Source organism: Labrus mixtus, chromosome 3 (genome assembly GCF_963584025.1).
Source record: "Labrus mixtus chromosome 3, fLabMix1.1, whole genome shotgun sequence".
Lineage (NCBI taxonomy): Eukaryota > Metazoa > Chordata > Actinopteri > Labriformes > Labridae > Labrus > Labrus mixtus.
This window is the reverse complement of record NC_083614.1, coordinates 12,554,151-12,575,737: the sequence shown is the minus strand read 5'-3', so window position 1 is coordinate 12,575,737 and position 21,587 is coordinate 12,554,151. Positions and strand designations below refer to the sequence as shown.

The 21,587-nt window shown below is 39.6% G+C and overlaps 3 protein-coding genes across 3 annotated transcripts; 1 reads left to right on the top strand and 2 right to left on the bottom strand.

Moving 5' to 3' along the window:
• Positions 1-681: 681 nt before the first annotated feature.
• LOC132958706 (nucleotide sugar transporter SLC35D2-like) lies at positions 682-11,879 on the bottom strand. The gene is made up of 12 exons (XM_061031713.1): positions 11,673-11,879; positions 11,399-11,432; positions 10,935-11,021; positions 9,649-9,716; positions 9,465-9,536; positions 7,874-7,942; positions 7,199-7,301; positions 6,453-6,545; positions 4,059-4,126; positions 3,740-3,818; positions 3,573-3,655; positions 682-2,031 (listed from the first exon to the last, which is right to left on the bottom strand). The coding sequence occupies exons 1-12, from the start codon at positions 11,780-11,782 to the stop codon at positions 1,926-1,928; spliced, it is 972 nt and encodes a 323-aa protein (XP_060887696.1). The 5' UTR covers positions 11,783-11,879; the 3' UTR covers positions 682-1,925.
• A 3,146-nt stretch (positions 11,880-15,025) lies between these two features.
• aqp12 (aquaporin 12) lies at positions 15,026-17,209 on the top strand. The gene is made up of 3 exons (XM_061031949.1): positions 15,026-15,636; positions 16,737-16,853; positions 16,929-17,209. Exons 1-3 carry the CDS (start codon positions 15,042-15,044, stop codon positions 17,054-17,056), a joined length of 840 nt encoding a protein of 279 aa, XP_060887932.1. The 5' UTR covers positions 15,026-15,041; the 3' UTR covers positions 17,057-17,209.
• On the bottom strand, positions 17,052-20,946 carry rpp21 (ribonuclease P 21 subunit). The gene is made up of 4 exons (XM_061031982.1): positions 20,791-20,946; positions 20,593-20,693; positions 19,571-19,653; positions 17,052-19,115 (listed from the first exon to the last, which is right to left on the bottom strand). The coding sequence occupies exons 1-4, from the start codon at positions 20,845-20,847 to the stop codon at positions 18,949-18,951; spliced, it is 408 nt and encodes a 135-aa protein (XP_060887965.1). The 5' UTR covers positions 20,848-20,946; the 3' UTR covers positions 17,052-18,948.
• Positions 20,947-21,587: the final 641 nt, after the last annotated feature.

Below are 21,587 nucleotides of genomic sequence, written 5' to 3'. Positions count from 1 at the left end.
CTTTCTAATATCCAAAATTAAAAAATCAATCAAGATATTTATTATTTAATTTTGAATATCCTACAAGAAAATGAAAAGCAACTCCAGGTCCTGATTCTTTGATGTATATGTTTTCCAAAATAAATACATTCTGTGTAGTAGAGACAAAGAAGTGATGACATCTTATTCAGATACAAGCATCATCAGTGTTACTCTGTAAAATGTAGAAAAATCAACATTTGGAGTAAATGAATTTGAGAGACTCAAAAGTCACTTGTATGACATGATTTGGTTTCAGGTTCTCGTCTCTCCATTACTAATAAAAATGTAATCAGAAATATAGCCTTATAAATGTTATGCCAGCCTTTAGTAGCTTTTCCTATTTTTATTTGGTAAGTTAAACGTGTAGATCACAAACTGTTATAAATGTGCAAATTGCATGCATAAGGCATAAATATCCCAGAATTATGGGAAATGCAGTTTTAAATAACTGTGTGTATGTAGGGGGGGTCTAATGCTTTGAATGACCTGGTCGGACAGAAGGGGGAGCCACTGCTCTATAAAATCAGCAGCACGTGTAGAGCTTCAGTTACAGAATTATTTTAATTTTTAATTAACAGTAGAGTAATACAGAACAATCTATGAAAACGTTTTTTTAAGCAGAGGCTTCATCTTGAAATGATTAATGCTAAAACCACAAGAAACTTTTAACAGATTTTCTTTTAATGTAAAAATACAGCATTACTAGAAATCCATGGTTACTGTTTTAGACGAGCATCAACAGTTCACGAGCCGCTCCACCTACAAAATGAATATTAGTCTAAAAAAGTAATAAATATAAAACCATGTTGATAAAAATGTAACAAAAAACAAGTCTTGTACCTGACTATTAAAAATTTAGAAATGTTTCTCTTTTATAATACTTGAAAAACCTGAAATATAATCTCAGGGAAGTTCAATAATCTCAAGCGTGAATTTAACAGGAACACAGTCTCACCTTCAGCAGGCGTCGTTTCAGTTCAAAGTGCCAGAACATCAAGAAAAAAAAAATAATAATAATATCTGGTGCGTAACAGAAAATAAACCATGCTCATGAGAAAATTTGATGTGCTCAAGAGAAGGTTTTACGTGCTCACTTGGAACTCTTTGAGATATCTCAGAGGAAACTCTCTGGTGCACACGCACTACTTTCTAGTGATCCAGATGTTAATATGTCTTTACAGAGATTTTCTGTTGCTCACCTGAAACATATTTCCCCCCCTATGTCCCCTTAGGGCCTCCGTATAAAACAAATGATTCCCCCTTTATGAGAATTAAACGAAAAGTTCTGTTTGTTCATTCTGCATAGAGCCACACTGAGCTTCCTGTGATACTGAGGGAGCAAAACGTAAACTGTAATGTGGAATCAGCTCCCACACAGAGGCAGCAACATTAAGGACCTGACAGACCAACACACGAACACTTTGGTTGTTTGAAAGATGAAGTTACATCACTGTAAGTCACAAACTTTTGCAGTGTGCACAAAAAAAGGTAAAGAAACAACAGACAATGAGCGTGTCAGTGCAGCTCTGCTTTAAAGGCATCTAAAGTTACATTCCCTGTAAACAGCAAACCAGAAAAGGCAGAAAAATAAGGATTGTGCCTTTAAATAACCTTTATGTTCACTGATTCCAGCTGTTCATTATGTCAGCCCAACCACATGAAATGTTGTCATATAAATACAGTTTCCCCTCATATACAATATTAAAATACAAATATTCATAAAGAAAACATCGGCTAAAGATTCACCCACAATTCCCTCTGGAGGGTTCATAACCATGGCAGCAGCAGGGGAGGCGGAGTGACGGCGAAGGTGCAGAGCCGCTCCCATCACGTCCTGCTCAAATACTCCATAAATAAACTTTAAGATACAGTTTTGTGTGAACATTTAAAATCCAGTGTCTCTGTCATACGACAACCTTCCCCTTGATGTCCAGCTTTGCGGTGTCGCTCGCTTTGTTGGTCTGCTCCTCGGTCAGGGTGATGTACGAGTACACCAGGCTGCCCGCAATACTGCCCCAAAAACACACAGATTTAGGTTCTCAAAATGTTCAATACTTTATGATACTGCATCTTTCAAAACAAACAATCTGTTATTCATAATAATGAAAAGAATTAAAGCTTGGAAAAAAACTTCTGATCTTCAGTCATATAAGTACAGTATGGAAGAGCAGTACATTCACCCAAGAGAAAAAATAGGCACATCATCTCGTAATTATGAGATCTTTTCTTTTAATTACAAGATCAGAATCTCATTCATACGAGATCAGGATCTTTTCAGAAGGATTGTGATAACTTCAATCCAAAAATCACAGTATCTCAATCCTACTCAAAAGACTTGATCAACACAAAGGAGGTTTTATCAGGATAAAAAACATGAATGGCTTTCCTCAATGTACCTGGTTTCATCCACCTTTATCGTTTTGAAAATGCCAGTTTCAAGATTTGATTTGGTCTGATAGCTTTATGTTCCGATTACTTCGGAGCTGTTCACACTGGTTTTAATTTCACATCTGTGACTTCATGTGTGAGAGGCTATAAAAAATAACTTGCTGGATAATTAAACTTGCCCAATGTGTTGTTTCAGTCAGTAAGAAGCTGAACATTTTGCAGCACATCATTAGTCATAGGATCCATCACATTTCGCAACATGACCCAGCAGGCAGTTTGAAATTCTTGCAGCTGATTGGCTCTTTAGTATCCGACATGTGTCAGCACTGCTCTTCCTCATTTGAAGAAAAACCAACAGAGTTGATCATTTCAGTGAGGAACCAAACTGTGTGTTTGTCTAAGCAGAAAGAAGAACCGTGTCCAACTAGAATGCTCCATGCTTATATTGAATATGTGATTTATGAGGCTTATAATGAGCAGCTCTGTGGACAAACAACAGATCCTCTGCATCATATTAACCACAGTGAACTTGGCACAGCTGAGTTGATCAAGAAATTAAAAACAGCCCACCACATTAAAACTGACAAGCTCCTAGTTTTGTAAACCATTAATTATTTTGTCATGTCGTAAAAAGAAATGGAAATATTTGCAATCTTCTTTCCGTGTCCCATCACAGCGGGAAATGTTCCCTTAAGGAATTCCGAGGTTTCAGGACATAAAAAGGACAAGTCATAGTCGTGTAATGATTTAAACCTATCAGAGAAGGCGAGCGAAGCAGCAGCTTGACACCATGATGACAGTTCACTTCATATCACTGCTGCGTGTAACTGGACGTATTCACTCTATGAAACACACGAGTGGTTGTGTTTCAAGAACATATTTGCCAGTACTGCACAAATATCAAACCAGTCACATGATTTAGACGTCATCACCCCCTCTCGCTCACCTATAGTGCTTTCACACTTGCATAAAAGATTTCGGTGTGAGCTGCATGTGTGAACATGAAAAGCCCCAAAAAATGTCTTTGACTGTATCCAGAGTTTCTCCGGCTAGCCCTTGGTACAATTTTACAGTGCACCAGTGATTGGTGCTCCACTTTAGACCCAATCTGCTGTGTGAGTGTGATATTAGAGCATTCACAGGGAAATACATCTGTTCCATACCTGATATTTAAACCTATGAAGTTTGTCCAGGAGAAGATGTAGTCTCCACTGAACACCATCCCGATGTACGTCACCAGCACATTCTGCATTAAGAGAAGACATTTATTAGCCGACCCGTTGGTTTGTTTGTGTATTCACCTGTTACTTTACACAACTCTGCAGTTTACCTTGATGCAGCCGACGATCGTGGTAGTTAACGCAGAGTTGTACTGTGTACAGAGCACAGTGGAGTACATCAAGACAAACCTGTAAATCAACCATGTTATTGTATTGCATAAGCCAACTTTATCAAAGCAGCCAGATTTCACAACATTACACAATGTGAGTACGAACTAAACACAAATAGTCACTGTGAGCCAAGAAGGTCTACAATCACCGATATCACAAAAAACCACCACGCAGGCTTAGTTTGTTCCACATGTTCACTTTTCAGATTGTGTCTTCATCTCACACACACACACACGCACACGCACACGCACTTCTTACCCCATGATGCAGGAGAGGATGAACTGTGCGAGGAAAAGCATGTCTGACCATCCCTCATACTCCACCGCCTGACGGAGGAAACACAAAATCAGAACACAACAACTCTCACAGAATACACAAAGATCACACACAGTTGGTTTAGTTTGTCCTCTCCAGAGGCAAGACATGACGTTAAAAGAACAAGGCAGAAGTTGCAAATGAAGCAACAGAGCCTGCTATAAATTGCAATAATCAGAGTATTAGCCTTTATTTCAATGCTTTGTGTAGTTTGATAGAATCACAATATTAACAAATCACACTATTAGCATACATAACGTCTGTGGTCGTGCACCGATCGCAAGTAATAAAGGTCACCACCCCTCCCACTCACTAGAGGTGAATTGTCCTGATTATATCCTACAGCGTTTTCACATCAGCTCACTCAGACTTCACCGGGAAAATTCTACTATGGGGCTGGCTGGCAGGAGACACTCAGGATAAAGACTTTTGAGTTTTGTCCAAGTGTGAAAGCAGCTAGAGAGGTATCATCAGGAGTTTGTTTATTTAGGACTAGTTGTAATTACTGTTTCTTCTTGTCAACTTGTGTTTGTCATGTTTCAAGCTGTCTAGAAGGAAGACATGTTAAGGAAGTCCCTGAATGTTTAACCCGAGGCCATGTTTTTACACCATTTGGGGTAAAAAAAAAAAAAACAGAACAATGCAGTACAACCGGCCTTTTGAATATAATTTCAAGAGGATGATTTATAATAAAAAAGAGTTAACAAATATTCCTCCTCATTTCTTAACCATCATGAGCTCAAAATGACTTCAAGCTCCCTACAGTGGCGATTAAAGTTGTCGGATAGCTACTCCAATATCGTTATCACAACACTGAACATCATAATCACAATCAAAGATTTTTCATCATCTCATGCAGATCGAGCCGAAAGTGCACTTTAATAAACATTCGTGAAAACCTGAACTGTTATACATCTTCAAATTCATCAGGAGTTCCTGTAGCTTTAAAAGGTCTGACTCTGTGTCCATACTGAGGTGATTTAACCAGCAGAGGTTGTAGTTTCTGCTGTAATAACTCTACTGGGTGTATAAAGGACGCTTTGTGCCTCTGAGGCTGCAGGGCCCCAGCTGGGCAAACCTCAGAGTCTCTGCCAACACACACCAACATCACACTTACTGCACACACATGCTGCTTACACATATGAACACTCACTGCTTCAGTTGTTCAAACTTCAATACTTCGATAAGTTTTGATTACACACAATACAATCTCTGTTTTTTAATAACTACAGCATCGATAAGTGACGAAGCTTTCAAAAAGAAAAAGAAACCTTCAGATCTTCAGCCATTTTTTTCCCCAAAGAGTAGAAAGAGTGCTCTTCTCTCGTTGGCTTGCAGCTTTTAGTTAAAATCATGAATGAAGATCTGCAGTTTTTTAAAGCTTTGATACGACTGATCGTCAAAATAACTGAGACTATTATTTTAAAATACATGGTATCAAAAAAATGTTGACAACCTTAGAGCAGAATAGTCCACAGCAGTCTCTCATCTTCAAATTAAAGGAGCACTGAATTCAATCATAAAATTACCTAACTATATCATCAGACATTTAAAAAAATTGATTCTTGTGGGAAATGGTTTATTTAGTTTTTACCAGAGAAGGTAGGTGGTTTTAAGGTACCCACACACAGCCGTTTTGGATGCCCCTCGGTTTGCCAGATATGAGACCAGTTATCACAGCAAACAAACAGGTGCTGTACTGATGGAAGCGGGCTCCAGATCTAAAAAGCCTTAGCATTTTTCTACTAAGCTCCATGATCAGAAACATGGTAAAACAAGGATACGTATTGGAGATGCTTTTAAAAATGGTGAGAGGTTAGAATACTGAAAGGTTTCAAGACTGATGCAGAGCTGGTTAAACACTGAAGCTTCTGTGTCCGTGACATAGCATCGTCCTCCATATTTGTTTTTCTTCTGGAGTTTGATTCACACAACTTTCTGTGAGATCTCGTGTCTGTGGAATCTTTACCTCAAACAGCACGTGTTTGGTCTGGCGTTCGGTTGAAACTGTCCTTATGTCTGTGGTCTCCCACATTTTTAAAACCCATCAAGATTTGAAAATGGTCCAGTGTGTAACCAGCCATAGGCTCTCTCTCTCTCTCTCTCTCTGGATTTACTGAAACATTGCCAATGTCTTTGTGCAAAATTAGACAGAGTGCAGGGGTTTTCTTCCACTTTTGGTAATCTGTTATAAAGAACTTCTATTCTTTGTTAGATGTGACCCTAGTAAAAATCAAACGATCTTGATACCTGTTTTCTGAGTTGAAAAATTACTTTTTAAGATTATTTTAGTGTTTATAGTGAATACAAGCGAAACATTAGGGTCAAACTTCTTACCTTCTGCACATCTCCAGTCACATGAGCCAGCAGCAGAGTAGGAAGGATCATAAATAATGCATTATAATACAACAATCCATATTTCCCCAGCTCCTGTATGGGAGAGAGAGAGAGAGAGAGAGAGAGAGAGAGAGAGAGAGAGAGCATGGAAACAGATGGACAGGAAGGAACAGAGACATGAAACATAAGCAGAGCCAGAACACAGAGTTATTCACTCAGACTCTCAGTGCATTCCTCACTAACTAACATACAGATGTCATGCAAGGCCACTATTCACTGCACGACCTGGAACCTCTGGGCTGACTCTGCTGCTGCACGTGCCTCCATCTTTCATCCCTCACACACAAACCACTCTGTGCTGCTGCATGTGAGGAACTCTACAGTCATCACAGACTAAATGTGGACACAGTTCTGCCTCTGCTGTAATGTGAGATCAGAGCAGTCGGCTCATGTGACAGAAAAAAACACTAAAACGAGCTACATGCTATAACTGGCTAACCCTGACTGGTGAAAATGAAGCTGTGATAAGATTTAATGCTGTTTAGAATCACAGCAGATTTATAAAGTGAAGATAAAATCAAGTTCAGTTGGAATAAAAGTCAGTGTTTTTGTACACTGAGTTCCTTTATGGCAGACTGAAGCTGAAGGACAGGTTTGGTCCTTGACATTCACCAACATCAGCTCAATGCCAAAAACAGCTCCAACCCAACAATGCTCACTATTCATCCAACTGCCCTGCCACATACCTTCGCATCTAATTTTTGTTTCACGTAGGCTCCGTTTGCTGCAGTCAGGACGTCGTTCATGAGGATGAAGACGTAACCTTGCACGTCGAAGGACAAGTCAGCACTGCGAACAGAAAGAAATGAAAGGAAGGTTTAGCATTTGGAAATGCAATGATTCATCAGAGGCTGCAGGAGATGTTCGCAAAATCCTGCTTTAATGGATGTATAATTTAAACCATACAGCTGAGACAGAACTTCACCAACTCAGAAAAGTTTTAGGTTTTTAAGATCTCAGTTCAAATAACTTCTGGAGTGTAAGAGATATGTAATGTGTCTGCAATGTCTATAGTTTTGGATCAATTTGTTCTGTGTGTTTATAAAGCAGTTTTTGTGGAGTAAACCTTGTGTGTTTGTTTAATTTTCACATTTATGACACAAATTCAGGACTATATCTTACACAGACTTCAGCTTAGGTTGTACAGATTTAGGGATGTGAAGTATTTTAAATGACTCCATGAAAATGAAATCACAGCGTAAGACTGCAGGGCTTCAGGGGTTAACTACAACATATGTGTAATGACCCTTCAGACAATATAACTGTAGTGAGGACATCTATCAGGGTTGGACGAGCCTTTGTAGTGCGGCTAAATCAGGTTTGGTTTACAGCCGGTGACACCTGGATGCAGCAGGACTTACCTTGCAGCTATGAACGCCCCGAGGATCATCGTAAACACTGTCAGCTGCACCGGTCGCGAGAACTTCTTCCTGTGAGAGGTCAGAAAACAGCACAGCAATGAAACTTAATCCAGCTGCTAATAAAAGCTCAAAGAAAACCGCTCAAAGAAAACCGCTCAGTGTCCCAGTTAAGTGACAAAGAAAACTGGGTTATCAATGACATCGGGCAGGGGGATAAAACTATCTCTGCAGGGGTGTTATGTGGAATTCTTCTGACGATAAACTTTGGACAAACTGAATCAATAAACACAAATTAAACAGCCTATGACACGGCAGAAACAGCCGGTCAGTTCATGTGTTAGTGTGAAGTACAGAAGTACACGCCCACTTCCCAAAGCTTTGTTTGAGCTGCTGGCTTTAAGAGAGGGTGTCTGAGACAGTTTGCTAAGGGTGAACTTTTAGGGCCGGTGTCCACCTGGCGTTTTTCTGAGTGCCAGAATTTTTTTAATTGTTCCCAATGAAGAAAGAGCGTTTGAAGCAGCAGGCGACTTCGTCACCGCCACCCTTTTCAACCAGCCTATCATATAGTAGATCGGTCGGATCGTGTTCTGTACCCCCATCCTCATGCTCCGTGTGTTATTGGAGCGGTGATAGCGGGGCCGTCATTATTGATAAGCTCATCATCCAGACAAAGTAGGAGGGAAAGCATCCTCTGTTTGATGCTCACAGTGAAGGAAAAACAAAACAACCTCAAGTATAGACTTCTGTGGACTATTCTGCTCAAAGGTTATCGACATTTTTAATACTTCAAAACTGTTCGATATCACGTGTTTTGAAACAATACAATCTGTTATTTTAATGATCAAAAGTAATGACAAGTACCAATACTTAAGAAACCCCACAGAGGTTCAATATATTCTTAACCAAATGCTGCCGAGAGAAAGAGAGAGCACTGTCTAAATGTCACAAATTTGTACAATGTAGACAGTTTCATTTGCTAGACCCCTTTGCTCTGAAGAGGACATGTGTGGACAGCCCTGTTCAGACTGCCGTTTCAAGGCGTAATATTTACGTCCCTGTGACGTGTCATTAGTGAAACCTGCAGGGGAGAGCAACACTGTGTGTATGTGGAGCTCCTACAGTGCTCTCTCACATAATGCAATATGAATTCACATACTGGGACACCAATATTAGGCCATTGGGGAATTAATATAAATGTATAAAGACTTATGTGATTGCGAGAGAGCTTTGTTATGCTGCTGCTGTGGAATTTCACTCTGAAAAGGTCTGATCAATCTTTTTGTAAATACCTTGAAAACAAAAACATCATTGAAGGACTGCCAGCCTTTAAAAAACTATTTTTCAAACTTGGAACTACTTTGTTTAGTTTTTCTGTTTTAAATTAGATTTACTAAAAATAAAACTGGCTTAAAAATGTGTAATCAACAGATCTAGGGTATGACAATAAAACATATATGAAAGTTAAACTATCTGATTTCTTCACCTCTGTCATCAACAGAATAACTTTTATTCTGGCAGCACCATCAAATTAAAGACAGTCATCATGTTTTTTGTTGTAAACGTCCAGCCCTGAAGCGATGTAAAGTCTTACTTGAGAAGGAATCCTTCAGCCAGCATTGTGAACAAGATGGAGAACCTCCTGAGGACAGTAAACATGGGCAGGCTGGAGGGAGAGGACAGACATCACATCATTAGCAGCCGTGCCCAATGAGCTCATTTCAAAGCTTCGTTTTGAATCATCATTCAGCTGAAATGGTTCACAGACGAGGACTTACTTCAGCCTCTTTGTCCCAAACAGGCCAGTGATCTGGTTTCCCACATAGAGGAGAGGTAGAGGAAACGTCTGCAGAACAAAGTAAAATATTGTTGATAAAGATCAAGAGGGGTGTCCTAGTTTGACAAAAAAACGAAACTCCAGGCAGAAATGACTTTGTCACGAAGGTGGTTATTAACTTCCCTCGGCCTTCTTCTTCAGACTCTGTGTTTGCTCAGAAAAAAAATGTGTCATTTGACTCTTTTGGCACAAAAAGCAACAATCTCGGGAACACCTGCTTCTGTCAGTGTTATAAAGAACAACAATAAAGAATAACGAAGAGTGACAATGGGAAAAAGAAACACTGCTACTTCAAATAAGGCAAGAGAGAATTTCTGCAGAAAAATGATCTTGTTAATGCATAAATTAATGTCTATTTATGTTAACACTTGATGCTCTTTAGGTGCCTCTGTTAATTTCTCAAATGACAGGAGCTCTCAAACGTTAAAGACAGAGATTATGTCAACAGTATCGTCAAGACATGTATTCTGCAAGTCTCCTCAAATATCAGATACTCTGATATAACTTCGGTTTTAGGTCCAAATTATAGCAAGTAAATATTGATTACCCATAAGAGTTGACACAATACCAGAATTTTATTCTAGTAAAAATAAAATGACACATGTGTGCATAGAATTTATGATTTTACAACAATCTCAGGGAATAAATGTCACCACCCCCTCCCACTTGCTTGAGGTGAATTCCCCTGATTATATCTTGCTCTTTCTAACATTAGCTCATAGATCTGGATACATTCTTTTGCGAAAGTGTGACAGCACTATAAGTATAAAAGATCATCCAAAGTGTCTTTAGCTTCTGTTTTCAAGATTTATAAAGGGGATTATCTGCTGTGTGAAATTTTAAGTGTATTCAATAATGACAAGGGGTTAGACTTTCTTCAGCACTACTATAACTGGATGCATGTGGGTGTTCCCATGACGAAAATCTGCACAGCTTCTTTCCGCATCATGATGTATCAGATCAACAAGTTTCCATATCAAACACATTCCTAGAGCGGAGAATCTACTTCATTCACAGACAGAATGGTAAGAAAAATCAATGGGTGAGTTAAATCTATAAATGTGAACATAACCTGCTCCAGAGAAAGTCAGGTTTGCAGCATCAGGCTTTATCTTTAGGTTGAACATGGCCTCTTCACACATTACACTGACTGTAGTGCACACCTCGGAGTACATGATGTCGATTTTAAAGAGCATGAATGAAAAGTAAAGTGTGTTTTTATCTCACCTTACGAGGTATGCTCTCATCACAGTCCGGGAAGCTGATCACCCTCGCAGCCCTGCCCACCCACAGCACGACCACTGTGGCCAACATCTACACACACACACACACACACACACACACACACACACACACACACACACACACACACACACACACACACACACACACACACACACACACACACACACACACACACACACACACACACACACACACACACACACACACACACACAGCGAGAGAGAGAGATATAGAGAGAGAGTAGCTAGTTTGGTGTGAGTCTGGATTTTGGATGAAATATGTCAGAATAAAGTCTTAATTCTGTTTTATTTATATATAAAAAAAAAAATGTACCCCTCTCCAGTTTAATGGATACCTGCCCTCAGTGTGTGTGTGTGTGTGTGTGTGTGTGTGTGTGTGTGTGTGTGTGTGTGTGTGTAAGTATGTCTTAAAGGCGCTTAACTCACCTGTCCAATGCCCACACATATTGAAGACGGGAATCTGAACAGAAGAGATGATCTACTTTAGTCTCAGTACAAACAAAGCTAACACATATGATGCTAACATGCTAAACTATAACCTGTATTTAGATGCACACGTTCCCCGCTCAGTTAGCCAAAAGTTGCCGTAAGCTAATGAAGCTCCACCAGTCGCCAACTCAACTTCAGCCGCTAGCTTAGCTTACATGTTAGCATCCAAACTAGCGTGAAACCCCGTTAAAGACGTCACGGTGAACGTTACCTGTAGTTAGTGAGCACGCTCTTGTTCACCACGACGATGAGGAACGAGCTCACACCGTAAAAACCGGCGGCGAAGAGCTTCACGAACACCGGGAGAGGTTTGTCCTCCATCCCCGACCAGAGCTCATTCCTGACTGAGACACTGCTGCTGTTCACCCTGTGCTGCCATCACTGAACACACACACACACACACACACACACACACACACACACACACACACACACACACACACACACACACACACACACACACACACACACACACACCCTGAACACACACACTGAACACACACACACACACACACACACACACACACACGCACACTGAACACAGACACACACTGAACACGCACACTGAACACACACACACTGAACACACTGAACACACACACACACACACAGAGACACACACACACACACACACACAGTGAGAGACACACACAGAGAGAGAAAGACACACACACACACACACACACACACACACTGAATACACACACACACACACACACACACACACAGAGACACACACACACAGAGAGACACACACAGAGAGAAACACACAGAGACACACACACACACACACACACAGAGACACACACTCAGAGAGAGAGACACACACAGAGAGAAACACACAGAGACACACACACGCACGCACAAACACACACACACACAGAGACACACACACACACACACACACAGAGACACACACACAGAGACACACACAGAGACACACACACACACACACGCACGCACAAACACACACACACACACACACACAGAGACACACACGCACGCAAAAACACACACACACACACACACACACACAGAGAGAGACACACACAGAGAGAAACACACAGAGACACACACACGCACGCATAAACACACACACACACACACAGAGACACACACACACACAGAGACACACACACACACGCATAAACACACACACACACAGAGACACACACACACACACACACACAGAGACACACACACAGAGAGACACACACACATACAGACAGACACACACACAGAGAGACACACACACACACAGACACAGAGAGACACACACACACAGAGAGACACACACACACAGACACACACACACACACACACACACACACACACACAGACAGACAGACACACACACACACACACACACACACACACACACACACATACAGACAGACACACACACACACACACACACACATACAGACAGACACACACACACACACACACACACACACAGAGAGAGAGAGAGAGAGAGAGTAGCTAGTTTGGTGTGAGTCTGAATTTTTGTCTTAATTCTGTTTTATTTATATTTTAAAAAATGTACCCCTCTCTACAGAAAAAAAGTCAGAACTCTGAAAATAAATGAAATGTGAAATGAGGAGTGACTAACTGTGACCTTACTGTAAATCTCAAAGGGGACATATTATGGGGCACTTGTGGGGCAGTGGTTAGAGCACACGCCCCATGTATGAAGGCTGTAGTCCGCAAGCGGGCGGCCCAGACTCAAATCCAGCCTGTGGCTCTTTTCCCGCATGTCATTTCCCTACTCTCCCTCTCCTCTTGATTTCCGACTCTATCCACTGTCCTATCTCTCTAATAAAGGCATAAAATGCCCCAAAAAATAAATCTTTAAAGGGGACATATTATGAAAAATCCACTTTTACAGTGTTTTTGAACATATATTTGGGTAACCTGAGTGTCTACCGACCCACAAAATGTGAAATAAATCCATCCAGTCCTTTGTTTGTGGTCTGCTTTGAAAAATGCTCTTTTTCAAATGTGCTCTACTAGTGATGTCACAAGTTGGATTCTGGTAAAAAAAAAAAAAGAAAAAAGGAGAGGAGTGATTTCTACCAGGAAAACTGGGGGGGGGTTATTGCATTTAAAGAGACACACACACCAAAACGAAGCGTTCTGAGAGAGCTGGTTTATACAGGGTCACAAACCTCCTCTGGTGCTTGATTCATGTTATATTTTGACCAAAGCTCAGCACAGATGTTTCATTTAGACCACTGGAGGACTGTTTGAGAAGGTGGAGAAGGGGGATAATATGTCCTCTTTAATATTTACAGTCAATGGTCTAAACACAGTCATAAAAAAACAGACGTACAGGGGAAGTTTATCTTAATGAACTCTAAACTACAAAAGAAGCAGACGGTCAGGGAAAAATAGTTTACTGTTACAGCAGCTGTTCATATGCTGCACCGTAAGTAACAGAAATATGTTGTTTACTACTTAACCACAAGGTGGCGACAGACCACATAAATAATGACGCCACACCACAACCTGTTACAGAATTATTTACATTTATATATCATAGTTTCTGTATGACTTCTTTATAATAAAATTAATTGAGCAGCTTTAAGCAGTTATAAACAAAAACACCCAACACAGAAAGACAACATTTAAGTCCATAAATACTGCTCAGGAAATGCTGAGATTAAGATTAGAAATAAAATGCTCTATTTTGATTTCAAGCCTGCATCATTTATATAACTGTCAATTGATTTGTTAATCATTTTCTCCATCTTGGCTATGTGAAATCCATCAGTGTTTCCAAAGCTCGGGAGGTTGCCTAAAATGTCTTGTCGATTTCAAAATCCAAAGATATTCTGGTCAAAAGGACAGAAACCAGAAACTATTCACATTTTCTAAGCTGCAAACTTTTCCCTTTAAAGTATGTTCAAGCTGATTAGTAATCAAACTAGTTCCACTGAATACAATTTAATTCAAACAACTTGTTGAATCCCAATAGGGCCATTTGGATCGGAGCAGTTTGAGCATTAAAAAAAGCACATACAACACAGCAGCGTACAGAGAGCAAACAAATACACGTAGATATAAAAGATGGAATATAATTAAAAAGTAATAATGAATCAAATCATTTGATAGTCGATTAATAATTTGTTAATTATTTTAGCTTAATTATAGGTAAAATTCACAACTTTTAAGTAATCCTAATCTATCAGTATTTGACTTCAAAAGTAACAGATGCTTCAGAAAACTTATTTTTCTGATACAAGCATGACTTCAGTGCAGCCTGTAGCAGGATCCTGAGACTTTTTTACTTTTTAATCCATCTTTTCATTTGCATTATTATTCCTCTTCCTGTGCTGTCAGATGAAAAAGATAGTTTCTACATGTTGTCCTGCTGTTAGAGGACCTCTGACTGCAGGCCAACTATCTGACCTGACCTAGCTCAGGCCTGTGTATTTTGGCATCTGGTTTAGGATAAAATCCTGACGTGTCCCTGATAAGAGATGTGTCTGTGCATGTGCCACGTTGCCTGACAGAGAGTAGAGTCACTGAGTGAAACTTTCTTTCTTTTCTTTTTGTGACGCAGCAGCTGATGTGAGTCATGTCTGGTCTGAACGCCTCACTCGGATACTTTGTGTCTGTGGTGATCTTTGCAGCCTCGGTGAGAACTCTGCTCAGAAAATGGCCTCGGTTGGGGTTCATGTTGGAATTTGTATCCTCCTTCATGCTGGTGGCGTGCCGGCTGGAGGTGCAGACCATCGTGGAGGTGGGGGAGTGGGCCGGGGGTCTGGGTCCTGATGTGACAGTGACCATGCTGTTTGTGGTGCTGCTGACTAACGGTGTGGTCTGTGATGGGGCATCAGGTAACCCCACCTTGGTGCTGCTGAAGTTCTTGCAGCTGGAGACCCCCACGCTGCCCACCCTGTTGGCTGTGTTGGCCCAGTTTCTGGGAGCCCACCTGGCCCTGTTCGTAGCAGTGTACTACTGGAGTCTGGAGCTCACAGACATGCACATGATTAAGAACCTGATGGCTTCGGAGTGCAGCTCATCTCTGCTGGTGTCTGTGCTGCAGGGCTTCTTCACCGAGTGTGTCTGTACACTCGTCTTCATCCTTATCCATCTCAACCTGAGACGCAGGTCTGCTCTGATCAGGATCCCTCTAATCGCTGCCCTCCTCACGTTCCTGTCCCACACAGGTGAGTCTGAGGAAAATAACACTCTTACAGCCTTACTGTTTCAAAGTAAGAGACGGTGAATGCATGAAAATTGGGACATAAAAAGAAACACTTCATTTAAAACTATTGAAAATAAAATGAAAAAACATGAACCTATTCTCATACTGTGCAAAAGACAGACATCATCCTCTGAAATCAGATTCACCCAGTAAGTTTACATGCAGTTAGAAACAGTCATTTTTTTTGTCTTAATCTGACTAAAACAAGACTTTTAAAGTACAAGATAAACATGTTAGTCTGACTGAAATCGTACTAAAGTCCAATTTCTGGATTTAATTTCTGGATTTAAAGTCCAAATCGGACTAACACCTAAATAGGCCTAATGTCAGTCAGACTGGACAAGGCTCTCTGAGCACGCTTCACAGTTTCCGCTGCAGGCTTAGACCTTGAAGTCAAACAGCATTAAGTTTGCTGCTTGCTAACTTGTTAACTTGTTAGCAAGGTCAACTGGAAGAAGGTCTGATAGTAACTAGCTGAACGGGGGTATAACTCCACCTACTGTAGAGGAATCGGACATACCCACTAGCTCGACTTTCCTTTCCATGTTAACTATCGAAACACTGCAGTGGGTCCCATCCCTTGGAGCCCCTCTACATGTGCACCCCCACCTGGTCCAACCATAAAAAAGTGATACATTAGTCAAAACAATAACATTCATTTCTTACAAAAAGAAACCCTGTGGGGAAAGATTTACACTTCAACTTTTTTATCAACATGTTAATTAAAAAAAAAAAGATCTTAACTCCCCCTTGCAAAAGTACAGGCCAAAACTTCACTTAACTTCCTTTATCTTGCAGTTTAGTCCTTAAACTTAATCAAGTTTTTTCATGCAGGACTTGCCCCAGTTATAGAGCATTATACTTTTTTTTCTTAAACCTGCCATTCTTGATGTTCATGAACAGAGACATGCTTCAATGTGTGCTATCCAGGTATTAAACTACGTATAATATCTGGAAATGATTGCACTGTATTCAATTCTGAGTTTCTGAGACACTTTATCAGTTGTGTGCATCAGCATAATAAAGAATAATAAACTGATTTTTTGTCTTTGGTTTTTGCAGCCAGAGGTTACACCTCAGCCTACATGAATCCATCGCTGGCTTACGGCCTCACCTTCCACTGTCCTGGATTCACCTCTGTTCAGTACGCAGTCGTTTACGGGCTCGGTCCTCTCACAGGTATGTTACATCAATATGAATTATACGTGCAGCTCTTTCAGGTTTACTCTGTTAATAATTATTTTTTGTTTCCAGGCATGATTCTGGCTCTCCTCCTGTACATGGGTCACATCCCGAAGATATTTGCAAAGAATCTTCTATATTTTCAGAAAACACGATTCAGAGTGCCCAAAGGAGACAAAGGAGAGAAGAAGAAGATGTGAAAGAAGACAAGTTTTTATTTTTTAAATCAACCTTTTAAATACCCAGAAACAGATGGTTAACAGTCAACATATTCAGCTACAGAAACATGTACATGCCTGTACAGAGATGTAAAATATTCATGATGAAAAATAATAAAACTAATTTTTTATTTTCCTTCCTAGTTGTGATTTCCATTTAAAAAAAATCTTTTAACACCTTCACTGACACTTGTTCCTTTCAAAACTGTGTTTAGGACACCACCTGCTGGTAGCATCATAAACAAAAGAGCAGAAAAAAATACAGACTGATCTCACAGAGGCCAAAATCTCACTCATAGGAACACATTCAACTGGATATTTTTTTACCATCACTGATATCAAGACTTACTAAAGTTGTCAATTCATGTTTTAAAAAATTAAGTCTGTTATTTTAATGATTTAAATAATCCAAAAGTACAGAAGGTTTTAAATAAACTTCAGTCATATTCTTCAACCCAAAGAGTCCGTTGCCTAAATTGCACAAATATCAATATTTTTTGCCTAAAGACTTCTATTTCTGTCGCCATGGTATCCAGACTGATTATTTCAATACCGATATATTTTCATATTTCTCCATGATTGCAGAGACCATCGAGTCGCTCTGGTGTGGAATCAACAAACGATCATTTCTACTTTTTGCATTTGTCTGTAATGTTTTCAAAATGTTCACATTCAACAGTCAAATTATCAAACTACTTCAACTCAGATTACACGTCAATATGACAGATTTTAATTCTGCGTTTTAAAAGCAAACTATTTGAGTGTTAGAGAGTCATAGTATCAGCCTGTAATGTCAGCGTAGAGATTTATTCAGGACTGATCATTTTAATGTTTAAAAAAGTATATATATATGTTGATGTGCTAATATCATCGTGCACCCCTACGTACTAAATCTACCAGAGTTCATAACTTTCGGTGCTTAATTGATAATATCACACCTGTTCATGGATCAACAACTTAAGAATGACATTAAAGCTGCACATTTTCCAGAGGAGGAGAGCTGCTGCTGTGCTGCCCACCTACCAGGCTTTGGGTTTCTGGGCTTCTTTGTAACAGGAGGGGCTGGATCTGTGGGTGAAAAAAGACTCAAAGTTTACAGTCGGTACAAACGGCTGTCTTCAAGTCATCATGTCCTCAGTGGGACTCTCTTTGTACTTGCTTTGAGTTTGGAGCGTGGAAACAACTTTTTGGAATAATTAAGCAAACATTCTTTGATTCTTACTCTGAACTACTCAGATGAAGTTTTTCTACAAAACCATGGCTACCAAAAAAAATTTGCTTAACAAGCTGTTGATTCACTCGAAGTTAGATGCATTCAGCCTGAGCTCTCTGGTGCGCCCTCTACAGGTATCCTGCAGTAACACGTGTCATGCATAGCGATGTGTGTGAACATTCTATCATGAAACAGCCAGTTGTGAATGTGAACTGGAAGAAGGGGCTTTCACACGGTGGGACCCAATGTATGGATGCTTACATAATCACAAGCCCTATTTAGATTGCCGTTTCAAGGCGCAATATTTACATCCCAGTGCCACTTTGCTTTCCATATGAATTTCGTTGAGGCGTAATGGAGGGACAATGTGATCCACCCTGTGTACCGTCTTAAGAGGTAGTAACAGAGGCGAGACAACTCAGTGAAGCCAGCGTGGGAGAACAGCAGTGTGTGCATGTCTTGTAGTGTATGTGGAGCTCCCACTGTGCTGTGCTTCCACAACACAGTAACACATGTGATTTACAGACTGGGACACCAGTACTATGCCACAGCGGGATCAGTATAAATGTTCAAAGACGTAATGACGGCTGAGTTTAGTTGTGGCGCTTTTGCGGAAAAGCAGTCTGAAAAGGGCTACTGATAGTTACCATCCTCTGTGACACTAGGTAACAATGTGAAGGTAAAATTTGTCACCTGGCTGTTTCGGATTCTCCAGCTGGGCCTCAGGACGATCCACCCATAGGCTGTAATCTGGATTATTCAGTAGCCTCTTGCTTTTCCCACAGTTGAGACACCTCATGACGGTGAAACTCGTCTTTTTGTTTTTCCCTGTACGTAAAGAAGGTTTGTGTATCTGAGGCTTTAAATGTATCCAAACAGATGAGATATCATAATACACTAAGAGCTCCTGTGAGGAACTTTCGGTTTGTGTCTTTTTTGGAGCCCTCTTTGGACAAAGTGGAACATCTTTTCTATTTGCTGATCTTGTCCTGCAAGTATGAAAGTAGGGGTTTCCTCACAAAAAAATGCACCCTTCTTCTTTATAACAATAAATAAATCTCATCTTAAACCTACCCCCTTGCAGCAGTTACAGGTATTAAAAATGGGACCACAGAAATAGTATATCTTGTCCATTATAGCCTCATTTACTTTTGTAGGTCATAAAAAGGCACCACCTTTCATTTCAGTAAGTTTCAAAACCAATTGAAAGGAGATTTAAATATTTTCTAGGATATTAGGAAACATAACCGCAGGAAGTGGACTGTCTCTTTAAACGGACTCACTTCGTTGTCTTGTTGTCGCCGTCACTCCGGGGATGAGCAGGGAGCTGCAGTTCTTACATAACGTCCTCTTCACTGACGGGTCTCTGCAAAAATGAAATCAAAACATGTTGAAAATGTTTAGGTGAATAAGATTTCAACAATAAAACTGATTTTTGTTAATTTTTCTTGCAGTCAACTAAACTTCCTGTACCGTTTCTAAGTCAGGGATGTGAGTGGCAAAGGAAAAAATGATTAACATGAGTTAATCATTGCAGTTAATCAGTTGACACCATCAGGTAAGGGAGGTCTGGGGGTCTCCAACAGAAATAGCCAAAAATATGTCATTCCCCAGTGACAGCGAGCAATTCACTTTTTATTTAAATCAAATTACAAAAAGATGTACATTTTATACATTAAAATATATGCACATACGTGTTGAGTAAGTTAGTAAGTAAGTAGCACAGTATCAAAAGAAAGAACAATTATAAAAACTGCAATCAACAACAGAAAAACACAAAGTCCAAACTAAACAAAAACAACAGGGGCGGTCTGCTACGGTTGAGAGGATACAAATCAAAATGTCTAAATAAAGAAATTGTTTCTGTCGAATTCATTTTTGTGAGGTTTAAATTTCAAGAGTACGTCAAATACGTGGTTTTAAAACTAGGAGTGTAGATGAAACCATTTATTTTTATGAAAGTATTGTTTGGCTAAAATTAGAATCAAATGAAGTAAGTATGATTCATTTGCTGGGAAATCGGACTTAATGATGTCTTTTATTTAATTTTTTATCTTTTTCTTTGCTTCTTTTATTTTGTAATTTTTGTTTTCATTATTAATACTGCACAGTTATTTCATAGATGTTACATAAACAAGCTTTCCAGATATAAGTTTGTAGAAATAATAAACCAGAATGTGATGAATTGTACCGTAGAGGGTTTTCAATAAAGTTTTACGTTGAGATAAAAAAAAAACAGCGAGCACTCGTCTCTAACTTCTTCAAAACAACACTTGTTTTTATTACTTAGGTGGATTTCACTTACTGTCTGAGGACTAGACGTCTCGTTATGGTCTTCTGTGTGAAACAGTAGAAACGAGCCAGCTCCGCATTTTCCGGATTATTGGATAAAACACAATGAGCCGCCTGGAGAGAAGAAATGAATCAATATCACCGGCATGATGTTAGTTTGTTAGAAATGCTATTGTCGAGTACAAACGTTCAGTTATTGTTCATTTCTTACCTGATAAAGATAGTTCAGTCTTTCGTAAGCTTCTCTGTCTTTCAAATTACCTGCCATTTCACAAAATCGTCCAAAATTCACCTTAACACTCTCGTTTACTCGTCCCTACCATAGACTGTAAATGTGCTTCTTCTTCTTCTACGGTTGACTTTAATGACGGCTGCTCTCCACAGGTGCATTACCGCCACCTGCTGGGTTGTGACGGTTTTACAGCGAAAAATACAGTTCCGGATAAATCTGAGAAACCACTGATTTTTCTTTTTCTTTCCCTGGTTCCTTTATTTAAAGGTTTCTGTTTGAGTTAAGTGAACATTAATGTTTTACTGTGAACACAATTTCTCCATAACTTCTAAGTAAAATATTCTCATTTAGGTCTTTTATTTGCAGAAAATGACGAATGGTTAAGAAAACAAAAAGATAAAACAAAAACAAGTTCATATTCACTGATAAACAACAACTTTGCTCTTAGTCATACATACACTTGTACATATATTTTTTTCATTGAGTATATATATACATTAACATTTTGGTTTTAAGACTTTAAACGTGAACAAACCTTTGTACATGTGATTCTTCTGAACACTGAATATGTTAATCACATTAGATATTTTATAATTGTACATTTGAGACTGTTTTTAACGTAAATTTTAGTATTTTTGATGTCTTGTTTTTAAGTGCCTAAATGCTCTTCGTCTAGTGTTTTTGTGTAATGTCTTGACTGTGATTGCAGCTTTAGTAACAATGGATTATAAGTATCTAGCAATCTAATGTTTGGGTAAGAATTCAGAAATCTTTAA

Bases quoted from the DNA above. Each gene is read 5' to 3' on its own strand.
- LOC132958706 (XM_061031713.1), bottom strand. From the start codon at position 11,782: ATGGAGGACAAACCTCTCCCGGTGTTCGTGAAGCTCTTCGCCGCCGGT. The intron at 9,717-10,934 runs GTGAGATAAAAA...TTTGTTCTGCAG, and splicing joins ATGAGAGCATACCTCGTAAG to ACGTTTCCTCTACCTCTCCT. The intron at 9,537-9,648 runs GTAAGTCCTCGT...CTCTCCCTCCAG, and splicing joins TTTGGGACAAAGAGGCTGAA to CCTGCCCATGTTTACTGTCC.
- aqp12 (XM_061031949.1), top strand. From the start codon at position 15,042: ATGTCTGGTCTGAACGCCTCACTCGGATACTTTGTGTCTGTGGTGATC. The intron at 15,637-16,736 runs GTGAGTCTGAGG...TGGTTTTTGCAG, and splicing joins CACGTTCCTGTCCCACACAG to CCAGAGGTTACACCTCAGCC. The intron at 16,854-16,928 runs GTATGTTACATC...TTTTGTTTCCAG, and splicing joins CGGGCTCGGTCCTCTCACAG to GCATGATTCTGGCTCTCCTC.
- rpp21 (XM_061031982.1), bottom strand. From the start codon at position 20,847: ATGGCAGGTAATTTGAAAGACAGAGAAGCTTACGAAAGACTGAACTAT. The intron at 20,694-20,790 runs GTAAGAAATGAA...TCTTCTCTCCAG, and splicing joins GACTGAACTATCTTTATCAG to GCGGCTCATTGTGTTTTATC. The intron at 19,116-19,570 runs GTGAGTCCGTTT...CTTTACGTACAG, and splicing joins GGCGACAACAAGACAACGAA to GGAAAAACAAAAAGACGAGT.